This window comes from Canis lupus, chromosome 1 (genome assembly GCF_048164855.1).
Source record: "Canis lupus baileyi chromosome 1, mCanLup2.hap1, whole genome shotgun sequence".
NCBI lineage: Eukaryota > Metazoa > Chordata > Mammalia > Carnivora > Canidae > Canis > Canis lupus.
The window spans coordinates 113635621-113647754 of NC_132838.1; the positions used below are offsets into that span (position 1 = coordinate 113635621).

The window sequence follows — 12134 nt, forward strand, 5'->3', positions numbered from 1 at the left end:
TCCTTGTCTGCCTCATTCAACACCCCCCCTTCCCCATTATTCAAACGTGCCATCCATCCCTCCACCTCCTCAATCCCTAAGCTTCCAGTTGGCCTCCTGGAACGCTAGTCCCCATCAATCGGCCTCTTTCCGCACTGTTCTCCTGTTCTCCGTAACTGACAGCTCCATCCTCCATGACTCAGCTTTTCTGTTTCCCATCACTTGGCCTCTCCATCCCCCTGTCACTCGGTCTCTACGACCATCAGGCTGTGTGTCTGGTTCTTAGAACCTGTGGCGCCCCCCCTCCTCTCCCAGCAATCAGCCTCCCCCTGCCTCATTGCTCAGTCTCTCCACCCCTCCTCACTGCCGCTTTCCCCTACTCCCCCAAACCCCTCCCCTCTGTCTCTCCCAGTTCCTCACCCTGGCAGCCGGCTCCGTGGGGAGCAGCCTGGTACCCAGCGGGGCACACGCACAGGAAGCTGCCCGGCGTGTTCTCGCACCGCCCGCGGTCACACGGCGGGGGCACGCGGTGGCACTCGTCCACGTCTGCAGGCACCAACCCGGAGGGTGAGACTGGGGCAGACACTCCCCCTCACTCCCCTCCACGCCCGCCCTCGGCGGACTCAGGGAGGATGGGAGGTGGGGAGGCGGGGGTGGAGCCAAACTCGGGCCCGGGCCAGACTGGGGCGGGAGCCAGGGGCAGTAGGAGGGCCCAGAGCGGGTAGGTTTAAGGCGTAGGCGGGAGGGCCGGAGGGAGGGCTGGAGGGCGGGCAGGTGAAAGAGGAGGACCCGACGAGGACTGGGGACTCGGCCAGGGCGGAGGCGGGGAGAGGACCGCGAGGGGGTCAATCTGGGGAGGGCAGGACCTGGGCAGGGGCAGGGCGGGAAGGGCAGCTACGCGGACCGAACAAAAGGAAGGCAGGAGCAAGGGAAGGGGCGGTGCGGGGTGAGGACGGGGCTCGGGCGCGGCGGGGCGGGATCTGGGGTCGCGCGCGGTCAGGTGAGAGGTCGCGGCCTGGGTAGGACCGTAGGACCCGGGCGGTGCCTGGGGAGCGCGGGAGCCGGTCCCGAATACGGAGGAGGCGGGGCCAGGGGAGGAGCGGAGCCGAGCCCGGGCCGAGAGCAGCCGGGCGGTGGTGCAGCGGGGACGCGCCCCGACGGGAGGCGCTGGCGGGCGCGGCAGAGACAGTGGTGGGGCCGAAGGGAGAGCGGGAGCAGGTCTCGGGGCGGGAGCAGGGGCGCGGGGAAGCCGGGGGGGGGGGGGGGGGTGTGTGCTGCTGGAGCCGGACCGGGGCAGGGGTGGGGCCCGCAGCTGCGGGGCCGGACTTCTCACCCAGGCACTCCGAAGCCCGCAGGCCCGCTCGGAAGCCCTGGCCGCACACGCAACGGAAGCTTCCCGGCGTGTTTTCACAGCGCCCGGGGGCACAGGGCGGGGGCACGCGGCGACATTCGTCCACGTCTGAGGGCACGGAGGGGGCCGGTCAGGAGGTGACTGGCAAAGCCCCCCCGACCGCCCCGCCTCCGCCCACCCCCTCTGCCAGGCTCACCGATGCAGTGTGTGCCCTGCGGGCTGAGTCGGAAGCCAGAGTCGCACGCGCAGGTGTAGCCACTGGGCCGTGGGATGCAGCGTCCCGAGCCGCAGACCTGGGGACTGCGCTGACACACGCCCGCAGAAGGACCTGGGGGGTCCAGACAGCCAGGGTTCCCCCATCTCTGAATCCTCTGTCCCTTTCATCCCAGTACAATCCCCTCTGCCTAAGACACCCTTATGGATGTCCCCCACCCCCCAGCCCAGTCTGATCCTCCTTTCCTTTATTCTGGGATGTACTCATCAGATGCTCCACCTGAATTCCCTTTATGGCCACCCCAAAGTCTCTACTTCTGATTATTTTGCTCTCCAACCATCTGCCCGAGATATAGTCTTAGTATCCTCTGCATGAAAATTGTCTAACATTAACTGTGCACTTACTAAGTGGCAGAGTCTTCAGAGATGGTTCGACGAATCCTCACAATGATCCTCATTTTACAAATGAGGAAACTGAGGTTCAGAGAGGTTAAATGACTTGCCCAATTGACAGAGAACTTGAACCCAGGCCTCCTGACATCAGCTCCTAATGTTACCCAACACTTGGCTCTCCAAACTTTTCTCTCTTCCCACTCATTCCTTAACATCCCTATCCTGGAATCTTCACCTTGGAGCTACCTCCTAGAATCCCCACCTGTAATACCTCCACCAATGCCCATGATTCCCTCTACTGCACCTGATTCAGAGATCTCAGGACCAGACCAGGCAGGGATGCTGGGCAGGGGAAGCTCAGGGCCCGGCCTGGGCTCAGGTGGGGGTTCTGGACGATGGGTGGGCAGAAAGCCTGGCAAAGAAGAGGTATCAGTGAACAGAGACCTGGATTTGGGTGTCCCCCCTCCTCTCTCCTCTTTTCCTTATAAGGCTAGGCCAGCCCCTTGGAGATGACATATCCTCCTCCAGAAGCCAGCTCACCTGTGGGTGGCCTAGGGGTGGAGGGTGGAGCCCGGTGGCTGAGGGACACTCGGGGTGGCTCCTGGCCCAGGGGCCTGGTGTTGTAGCGGAGGTCAGAGGCTGAGTAGTGGTAGCCAGGGCCAGCAGGGCAGATCTCTCGAAAACCCTCTGGGAACGAGAAAGGGAGGGAGAGAAGCAGAGAGAATGAGAGAAAGCAGGAGGCAATGAGAGAAGAGGAGTCTAGAATCTGGCTTTGACTGGGGAGCAGGGCTTGACTTTGGGTGTGGGTCAGAGGTTTGGGTTGGACTCTGGCTTGAGGTAGTACCCCGGCCAAAGAATGGGCTAAAGGCTAAGGGGGGGACCAAGGGTGTTTTTCCTAATTTGGGTAGGGATAAGGATAGGGACAGGCGTTGAGGGTGGGTGTGGTTTAGTCTGTTGAAGGGTCTAGTGTTAGGCAGAAGTTGGACTGCCAGGGAAGTGTCTCAGGAAAGGGGGGCATCTGGGGTGGTGCCCAAGAAGGAGCCTAAGCTGAAGGCAGGGTCTCAGGAACTCCAGACTTGGCCAAAGCTGGGAGACATGATTGGGCAGGCAGCGTCTCTCAAGGGCTAGCGGTAGTCAAGGCGGATGGCGACTCAGGGGGTGTGTCTCGGTGGGCGTGGCCAAAGGTGGGGTGGGCCGGGCCGGAGGCGGCCTGAGCGTCTCGGGCTGGGGGCGTGGCCAAGGCTAGGGCCCAGTCTGGTTTGAGGGCCTGGAGTCCCGCGGCCCGGGGGCGGGGCCTAGAGCGGGCGCCGCGGCAGTCGAGTCTAGAGATAGACCAGGCAGGGGGCGCTCACCTGAGCCGAAGGGTGGGCAGAGCTGGCAGCCTCGACCCCAGGCTTTGCCCACGCGGCTACAGCAGCAGATCTGCTTGGTGATGTTGCGCAAAATGGGCAGCGAGCAGCCACCGTCGCGGAGCACGCGGAAGCAGGGCCCTTTGGCCTCTGAGATCACGTGCTGGGCTGGGGGTGGGGGAGTCGATTATTCCGGGCGGCCTTGGGAGTGTGACGGAACTAGGGGGTCTGGGAGACCGGAGGATGGTCCCGGGGCGGGGGGGGGGGGGTCTTGGTGGGTGTAAAAGCCATTCGGAAGAGGTCGGAGAGGGTCTGAAGGAGAGGTGAGGGGTCTGGAGGTCTGAGAAAGGTTTGGGGCCTGAGAAGGGAATGAGAGAATTCTGGGAAAGATCTTAGGGTCTGCAGAAGGTCTGGTGGTCGAGGGAGTTGAAGAGATTCGGGGGTCTGAGAAGAGTTGAAGAAAGAAGATCTGAAGGGATAAAGATCTAAAAGTTTGAAGCGTTCTTAGAGGGACCGAAGCAGGACTAGGGAGTCTGAGGGTGTGTCAGTCTGAGACGTTCTGAGGGGGGTCTAATAAGAGTGATGGGGGGAAATCTGGGAGGATCTGGGGAGTCTTAGGGAATTAAGGCCCAGGGATGCTCTGGAATGGGCCTGAGGGCTGGGGGCGCAGACGCGGGATCCAGCCTCGGCCCCCTCCCAATGGCTCACAGATGCAGCTGCTGCGGGAGGAGTCGTGCAGGAAGCCGTCGGGGCACACGCAGGTGTACCCGCCGTGCGTGTTCGCACACTCCCCGTGCTGGCAACGTCCGCCGGTCGCGCATTCATCCACATCTGTGAGGAACGCAGTGGTCTCAGGGGCGTCAGGGATGAGCTCTCTGCCAGCCCAGCGGGCAAAGCCAAGCGAGCCCTTCCCACTCCTGCCACCCCCTCACCTTGGCAGGACCCATTAACCCTTTCAAAGCCGGTTGGACACGGTCCATCTGGGGTCCCTACTCGGTCGGAAATCCCTGCAGAGAGAAGAGAGGGGTGGGCCAGGGGCGGGCGGAGCGGACAATAGATGGGTGGGGACAAAAGAGGGATGGGAGAGATTAAAAGATGTTGGGTGTGGCTTGAGTGCAGGAGGAACCTTAGGCGGTGGGAGAGAAGGCAAAGTGGGAGGTTCCGGAAACGCACGAGTAGGGTCTGGGCGTAATGGTGGGGTGAGAACAGAGTAGCCAAGTCCGAAAGTAGAGTGGGCGGTCCCAGAGCGGCATGGATAGCTCCAGAGTGGAAATGATCCCCACAACGGGGTAGGTGTGGCTAGAACCTGCGAACACGGTTGGTCTACGGGCCGGGTACCAGGAGCCACGGGGTTATCACCTCTCCCCAGCTCCGAGCACCTCAGGGACGTCCTGGGGCTTACCCAGGTGCTCCGAACAGGACTGACAGTCGTGCACGCCCCAGGCCAAGCCTGCCCCTCGGCAGCACACCTCCTGAGTCCGGAGCCCGGGCAGCGGGGACGCACACTGCGGAGAAGCGTTGGGTGAGCGCGCCCCCGCGTGGTGGCACGCTCCGGGGCCCCTCCCCACCCGCCTCGACTCACTTCGCCTCCGCGCAGCTCCCGAAAGCAGTAACCGAAGCCGGAGGCATCCGAATAGCTGTCCTCGCGCGGCGCGCTCTGGGCCAGCACCGTGTAGGGCGCCGCCGCCTCCGCCCGCGCCGCCGCCTCCGCCCGCGCCACCGCCGCGGCGTCCGCCTCCTCCCAGGAGCCCGACACGCGCTCCACCTGGTGCACCACCACGGACGCCTCCTGCGGGTGCTCCACGTGGACGCTCACCATGGACGCCACACCTGGAGGGAGGCACGGCAGGGCAGAGGCGTGTCTACACGGGTCCTTACGGACTGGGACTAGGAATGGGGGAAGGGCGCACGGGAGAAGGGTACCCAGGGGAAGGCAGGAAAGATGAGGGTCGGAGAAACAGCGAGATAGTGGAAAGATGGGTCAGAGGGGACCCCGGCCGCACTCTCCTCACCGTGCTCGTCGTCGCGGTGGTTGGCCAGTGGCATGGTGTACACCGAGCGGGTGAGGCCTGGCATGGCCGGGGCCGGTGGCCGGGCGCCCGAGGAATGCAGCTGGCAGAACTTGCCAGCGAAGTCCGGGGGACAGAGGCAGCGGTCAGGCTTCACGCACACCCCGCCGTTGTGACAGATCAAGGGACACAGGACTGGGGGGAGAGAGAGGCTAGCTCAGACCCTAACGTTATACAAGTATCGCCTCCCTGTAAGTCGCTCCGCCTTGAGCCGTCTTGTGTCACCCCCGCCAACCCTGGACACCTGCATTGGCAGGGTCCTGTCGTACAGCCCTCCGGTATAGCTCCGCCCCCTGGGTCCGCTCACTACGCCCTCGGGCTCTTCATTCACTTTCAGGTCGCTCCGCCCTTCCTCCCCGTCCCACTTCGAGGCCGAGTCCAGGCGTTCCAGCCCCACCCCGACGGCGCTGTCTCCGCCTATTGGCTCAGCCCGACCACTCTAGCTCTTTCCTTAGCATCTAGCCCCGCCCATCTATCATCTGGCTGGGTCGCATGCTGTTCTAGCTACGCAGACCCGGCGCTGGTCTCTTCCATGGACTAAATCGACATTTTGCCCCCCGCCCCGCCCCGGGCACCACTCCCCTCTCCCAGCTCTGTCTCTTTACCGTTCTAGGTACACGCACATCCCCGTCTGGCCGGGTCCGCGACACTCAAGCTCTGCCCCCTAGTTGTGCGTCCCCCTGCTGAGGTCCTCGCGCACGGTACCCTCTATCCGCCGGATTCTAAACCTCGCCTGTCAAGGTGTTTAACCTGCGCCTTTAGCCCCGCCCACCTTCCTTCCCTCACGCGGATCCCCCGCCCCGGCGGGCGCTCCTCCGGCCCCACCTCCTTGGCTCTCCGGGTGCCCTGGCTCCACCCACCGCGCTTTGTCTCCGCCCACCTCCGCTCCGACTCCGGCTGCGGAGCTCCAGCCCTGCCTTCCCGCCTCCTGTAGCCCCGGGGCGGGGCCGCGACGGGAACGCGCCTCCTCTCCCCGCTGCGCGCCCTCGCTGGGCCCCCGGCCACCTCTGGGCGGGGCACTGCCAGCTGTGCGGCGGGGTAAACAAAGAGAGGGGTGCGGCGGGGGTAGGGCGGCGGCTCCGCATTCCGGACCCTTGGGGAGCCCCGAGCCCTCTGAGCCAAAGAAGGCCGGACGTATCCTGCGAGGGCACCCCCTCCCTCTCTCCCCCGGGGCTGCAGGGAACAGCTGGAGACAGCTGTGCGGAGGGGAGGAAGGGGGCAGGCGGCTGGGGCCGTCCAGGAAGGCGTGTGTGGGATTCTGAGCCACACACTGGAGAGAGGGAAAGCATAGAGGGAGCCCCTTCAGTTTAGAAGGGTGAAGGGACTGGACTCCTGGAAGGAGATGACATAGAGTGCAGTACTCTGGGATTCAAAGAGGGCTCAAGGTTTCTAGAATGGAAAGAGAGCCTAGCTCACAGGAAACCGAAGCTCCCTTTCAACAGAAGTCTGCTAAATTATTTTGGGGAGAGTTACCTAGAAAACAGGACTCTAGTGCCTTCTAGGGGACAGCTAGATTGAAGGTGCTGAGAACAGGGCTTAGGTGGAGAAATGGGTTTCCCTGGGAGTCCCCAGCACACAAGAGCCTCAATCCTCTGGGAAGATTCTAGGATACTGTGGATCCCCGTCCCCTCCCAGCTAAGGGATTAGGTGCTCGAGTCTTTGGATTAATGGCTACGTAGGGGGAGCACAGTGTCTGGAGAGTCTTCTTGTGAGAATCAGCTGATCAAGACCAACTCTGGGCTTCTCTGAAGATAGATAAATCAGAAGTTCCTGGGGAGGGGGTCAGCTGGAAAAGCAAGGCTTGGAAAGACGGGAATCAGGAATCTGATGGCACTCAGTTGGAAATATAAGAGAATGGTAGTCTTTTCTGGAAAGAGAATTCAGCTAGGGAGGGGAGTTATCACTATATAGGGTTTGTAATCTGGGGTTTCTCTGGAAAGTAGGGAGGAGTAGCTGAGGGACAATACTACAGAGTTCTCTGGTGAGGGGCACAGTTTGGGGGGATTACATCAGAAGAATGGGAGGGAACTTCACTGGAGGGGCTGGTCTCTGGAGTCTGTTGATAGGGGTGGGGAGGAGGCTTAGGGTCTGATGGCTGAGATTCTGGGCTCCCCTACTTAGGGGAGTCAGGCCAGGACTCCAGAGTGTCCTAATAAGGGTCCTTAATTGAGTAGCAGGAGAGGCTTAACTAGGAGTCAGGATTCCAAAATAGGAAGGGTCTCTGCCGGCGGTCAGGGTAATCCAGCTAGGTCTCAGGGCATTTCTCAGCCTCCACGGGCATTTCTCCACCTTCTCTCGGTCTGACTGCCGGCCCCCCACCCAGCTCCCTTGGGGCTCCCACACCCGCGACGGATCGCTACTTGGGCACAGCCAACTCCATGCCCCACGCCTCTGGATGAATAAGGAGCTGAGGACATCGGGGTCCTGCCGGGGTCAACCCTCCTCCACAGTCCCCTCCTGTGCCTCCAGGGGCTTGGCACCCGCCTGGGCACGGCGCCTGGCACGGGCGCGTTGGGGCTGGGCCGGGAGGGAGTGTAGGAAGGAGGGAGGGAGGGGAGGAGAGAGGGAGTGGCAGCGGGCGGGGGCTCAGGCGGGAGATGAGCTCACGCCGGCCAGGGCTGGATTGGCTGGGGGCCAGGCTGGGCGAGTTCTCAGAGCCAGGGGCCCCCACTCCCCACTCCAGAGGGCCTCTGGGGTTGGGGGCAGGTAGGCCCCGACCCGGAGGGCCCGCCCATCCCTGCACCCTGGGGCCAACAGGTGGCCCACCCTCCCCACCTCACCTGAGCCCGCGGGGGGCTCCCTACTGCAGGGGTGCCTGGTGCGCACCCTCCTGTACCCTCGGCCCCCAGGGGGCGCCCCTCCCCCTAGGCCTCCTATCTGGATTTCTCTCCCACGTGCGACCTTTGCAACTCAGGGGCCTGCAGAGACCCTCCTAGGGACCCCTTCCCGCTCAGCTCTTGGGATCCACTTTTCTCACCCCAATCCCCCTCCTCACAGGCACTCTCATCCTGGGCTTTCCTAATCCCTCCCACCCAAGATACAGAAACTGGGACACCCCTCGGGGCCCTGAAAGTCTCCCTTGGTCTCCAGGGACTCCTTACAATCTCAGAATTGGGGTCCCCTTCGCCAGAGCTCCCGGTCCCTCCACTCTGGTATCTCCCACTTGGACTCAGAGGCATGAAAGCCGGCCCCAATCCCCTCACGTGGGACGCCACAGGTCACTGAGAAGCCTCGTCGCTTGCAAAATCGGGGCCCTCAGGACTCAACCCCCAAAGCCAGGAATTGAAGTCCCCCTGCCTTAAATACCCCAGGGATTCCCCAGCACTCCTGCACACCGCATCTGGGCTCCCTCTCCCCGGGGGACTGTCTCTCCCGTCCCCGGGGACCCTCCTCCCCCGGGGAGCCCCTCCCTCGGGACCACCACCCCGCACTCACAGGCGCGGAAGCCGGGTCCCCCCGGGGCCGCCCCGCCGGGCGCGCCGCTGTCCACGCTGGTGGCGTTGCGGGGCGCGCAGGTCGGGGTACAGCGGGAGCCGGTTGGCCCATGGACGCAGCGCAGGCCGCACACGGCCGGGGTGAAGCGCACGCGGAGGCGCTCTCGGGGCCGGCCCAGCACGGGCTGCGGCCCGAGCAGCGCCAGCAGCACCAATAGCGACACCCGCGCGCCGCCCGCCATGGCTGCAGCGCCGCGCTCCGCCGCGCCGCCGCCCCAGCCCGCCCGAGGGGCCCGGCCGCGCCCGCCCGCCTGCGGGGGAGGGCGGCCGCGCCCCCGCTCAGGCCCCCCCTCCCCACCACTCCCTCCCCGGCGGCCGCGCGGGGGCGCGTGGGGCTGGGCGCGCAGCCAGAGGCGCGCAGGCTGGGCGCTAGACTCGCAGGGGGGAGGGGGGCGCCCCGTCTGCCCCCGCCTCGCACCAACAAGTGAATGGGGCCCGCAGGGGAGCAGCGGGGAAGGGAACAGGTGGGGGCGGGCCGGTTTCCCCCCAGACGGGGCTGACTCCATAAAGAGGAAAGAGGAGTGGGGGCCACATTTGGGGAGGCCGGTAAAGGCTGATTCTCCACCGCCCTAGACACAGAGAAGGAGGCTTCGTCTGGATAGGGGGCTGTCATGCACATCTGGGCGGCCAGGTGGCACATCTGGGGGAGAGAAGGGTCGGTGCACCTGGGCCCATGAAGGAATTGGGGGTCTGAATTGTGGGCAGGACGCTGGGGCGGGGGCACAATTGGGGATGCAGTCACATCTGGCCAGGACCCCCCACACCTGGTAGGAGAAGTCAGAATTGGATAAGAGCAAACGGCGGATTGAGGCTGTGGGCGGGGGTCCTCACATCTGGCCGGATGCCCACATCTGGAAGACTTTAGGGAGAAGGGGACACATCTGGGCTGAAGGCCACAGCAGGAGGGGGACTTTAGAGGGTGGTGGAGACTAGGGGGTGTGCTAACCCAGGGGCCGAGAGCTGGAGTGGGAGGAGGGCAGGGGGAGGGTCGGGGAAGCAGGGGGAGGCCTTTGGCTCCCAGCCGCCCCGCAATTTTGGGCATTCGGTGACCGGGCAGGCGCCAACCCGCACAATCGCTTTTGTTGTCTGGGCTAGTTCGGCTGCGCTCTCTGCCGGGACAGCGCCCCCCTCTTCGGCCGCAGGGAGCCCGGACGCCTGGCTTCCCGGCCACACCCCCGCGGGTCAGCGCCTCTGGCCGGCGTCTGGCCCTGTCCCGGGCTCACCTCTCGCGGCCGGACGCCAGGGTCCCTAGAGGGTCCGTGTCCTGAGGGGCTGGGGGGTGGGCTGAACTACAACGGGGGGCAGCTAGGCGGCGGCTGGACCGTGGGAACCAGACGGCTTTATCTGGCCCGGAACCCACCCCCTGCCCCCCGGCAGAGGAAAGGCGGATGTTCTTACCCCGGGTCTGGCCGGCAGGGGCGCGCTGTGGGGGCCTCCTCCTCAGCAGTGCCCGGCCCCCCGGCCCGCGGGGCCGCCTGCGTCTCAGCAGAGCTCGGGCCTCCTGCAGCCTGGGGAGCAGAGGACCGAGGAGACAAATGCGGTTAGACGGACGCCCCCTCCCCCCACGCCCACCGCAGCTAGAAGGGCCCTTCCCTGCCAGGGGATCTCCCGGTAGCAGCTCTCCCAACACCCCCTCCCTCCTCCCAATCCCTTTCCGGGGGCCAGACCTTGAGGGTTCTTCACAGGCTTGGGAGAAACAGAGACAAAGATGGGGGAGAAACAGATGAGGAAGGGAGAGAAAGAGAAAAAGAGAGACACAGAGGACTAGAGACAGGTAATGATGGGAGAAACAGACCGAAATGGCAAAGAACAAATACAGGGAGGGGACATGGAGAGAGGGCAGAGAGATGGAGACGGAAAAGCCAGAGGATGGGATAGGCATGCAAAGGAGACGTAGAAACAGAGATAGAAGTTGAGAGACACAGATAGATAGAGAAGAAGGGAGGAGACGCAGGGAGCAGAGAGAAAGGTGTGCGGGACGGAGGCAGAGCTGGGAGCTCCTGCGCGTCTGGTAGGGGAGGGATCGCACACTCACGTCAGTGGCTGCCAGTTGAGGGACACCTGTCTCTTCCTCACACTGGGGCTGGGGCTCGGCACCACCAGGGGCACTGAGGTCAGGCACTGCTGTGGGCCGGCACACTTTTCGGGCGGGCAGCTCTCGACCCTGCAGGAGGCTTCGGAGACAGCCAGGGACTAAGTGGAGAAGGAAGGGACTGAGTCTGTCTTTCCACCAAGTGCATCTGGCATTCCAGCTGGGATGAGGCGTGAGGAAGGGAGCCCGACCCCTCTGCTCTTACCCTCTCTCACTCCCTACCCGTACCCCACCTAGAAGAACCCACCTCTGAAGCAGCGACTTCTCCTGGGCGATCGGCCTGGGCAGCACCGACAAACAGCAAGACTATAAACAGGGGTGGAAGTCACTCAGGCCCCTAGCCCCCTAGGACTCCCCAAAGAGGGCAATGGGGGGTAGGGGTGGGAGAGCCAAGAGAAGGCTTGGGAGCACTCGAAATGGATGTTTGATCAATCGGAGGCGCTAAGCTGGATGCCTCAGTTTCCCCATCTAAACAGTGAGAGGCAAATTGGCTTAGACTCTCTGGGGATGAAGGTCACAGCAACCCTACTTTTATTTATTTACTGGTGTTTAGCGGTAAAGTCTTATTGGTAAGGGCATCTTAAAGTCTTTCTTTAAACGGTTTTTTTTTTTTTTTTTTTTTTTTTAAAGACGCAAAGAGGATTTCTAAGCGCATTTCCAAGCCCCGACTGTCTGGGAATCTAGAACCCGCCCTCCCCGCACGTCCCTGTCCTTGACTCAGCCGTCATCCCGAGCGTGGCCGGCAGGTGGCGCCACTTCCACAGGCCTCAGCAGCTGGGGAGGGAGGTCCTCTTTTGACTGTGGGTCCAGCAGGGTGCTGAGGTGGAGGGGGATACCGAAGGAGCCACAGCCCAGAACTGGGAATCCCAAGGCCTGAGGTCTAGCCCGTTCCTGCCCTTCCACGCGCTGCGTCCTGGAGCCAGCATCTCCTGGTCTTTGGGCCTCAGTTCCCCGCCTGACCAGGAGGAAGGAGTCGTTCTTCGAGAAATCTCCGCGCCCAGAGGGTCTCAGATTCTGGAGAGCGGAGTCCTCAGCTCCAGCGCAAGTGCGTCGCAACGAGGGGGCCCCCCAGACAAATCCATTATCCGCAGGCTAAGGGGGGCGAGGGACGAGGACGCGCGCTCTGGCCCCGAGAGAAGGGCAGTGGGGAGATGCTGCGGAGGGGACGTCGGGCGCCTGGACTCTTTCCAGACG

General features: G+C 63.5%; 1 protein-coding gene and 1 long non-coding RNA gene across 9 annotated transcripts in view; one reads left to right on the forward strand and one right to left on the reverse strand.

The window, feature by feature from the left end:
• The window catches only part of LTBP4 (latent transforming growth factor beta binding protein 4), a 28177-nt gene that overhangs the window by 13095 nt on the left and 2948 nt on the right, over positions 1-12134 (reverse strand). For 3 of the 5 annotated variants that reach the window (XM_072777478.1, XM_072777469.1, XM_072777461.1), the window contains exons 2-15: positions 11188-11246; positions 10884-11022; positions 10247-10356; positions 5298-5489; positions 4868-5115; positions 4688-4790; positions 4218-4292; positions 3994-4116; positions 3289-3453; positions 2477-2623; positions 2241-2348; positions 1527-1658; positions 1313-1438; positions 400-525 (exon numbers count right to left, since the gene is read on the reverse strand). In XM_072777478.1, coding sequence (XP_072633579.1) covers positions 400-525; positions 1313-1438; positions 1527-1658; positions 2241-2348; positions 2477-2623; positions 3289-3453; positions 3994-4116; positions 4218-4292; positions 4688-4790; positions 4868-5115; positions 5298-5489; positions 10247-10356; positions 10884-11022; positions 11188-11246 — 1853 coding nt within the window. Of the gene's footprint in view, positions 1-399; positions 526-1312; positions 1439-1526; positions 1659-2240; positions 2349-2476; positions 2624-3288; positions 3454-3993; positions 4117-4217; positions 4293-4687; positions 4791-4867; positions 5116-5297; positions 5490-8789; positions 9047-10246; positions 10357-10883; positions 11023-11187; positions 11247-12134 lie in introns of those variants that run through there. The other 2 variants (XM_072777494.1, XM_072777487.1) reach the window with 1 other exon arrangement.
• Positions 1-12134, forward strand: part of LOC140605269 (uncharacterized) — a 19343-nt gene continuing 7209 nt past the window's right edge. For 3 of the 4 annotated variants that reach the window (XR_012007978.1, XR_012007977.1, XR_012007975.1), the window contains exons 1-2: positions 1-546; positions 11571-11985. This is a non-coding gene — a long non-coding RNA (uncharacterized lncRNA). The remainder of the gene's footprint in view (positions 547-11570; positions 11986-12134) is intronic. The other variant, XR_012007976.1, reaches the window with a different exon arrangement.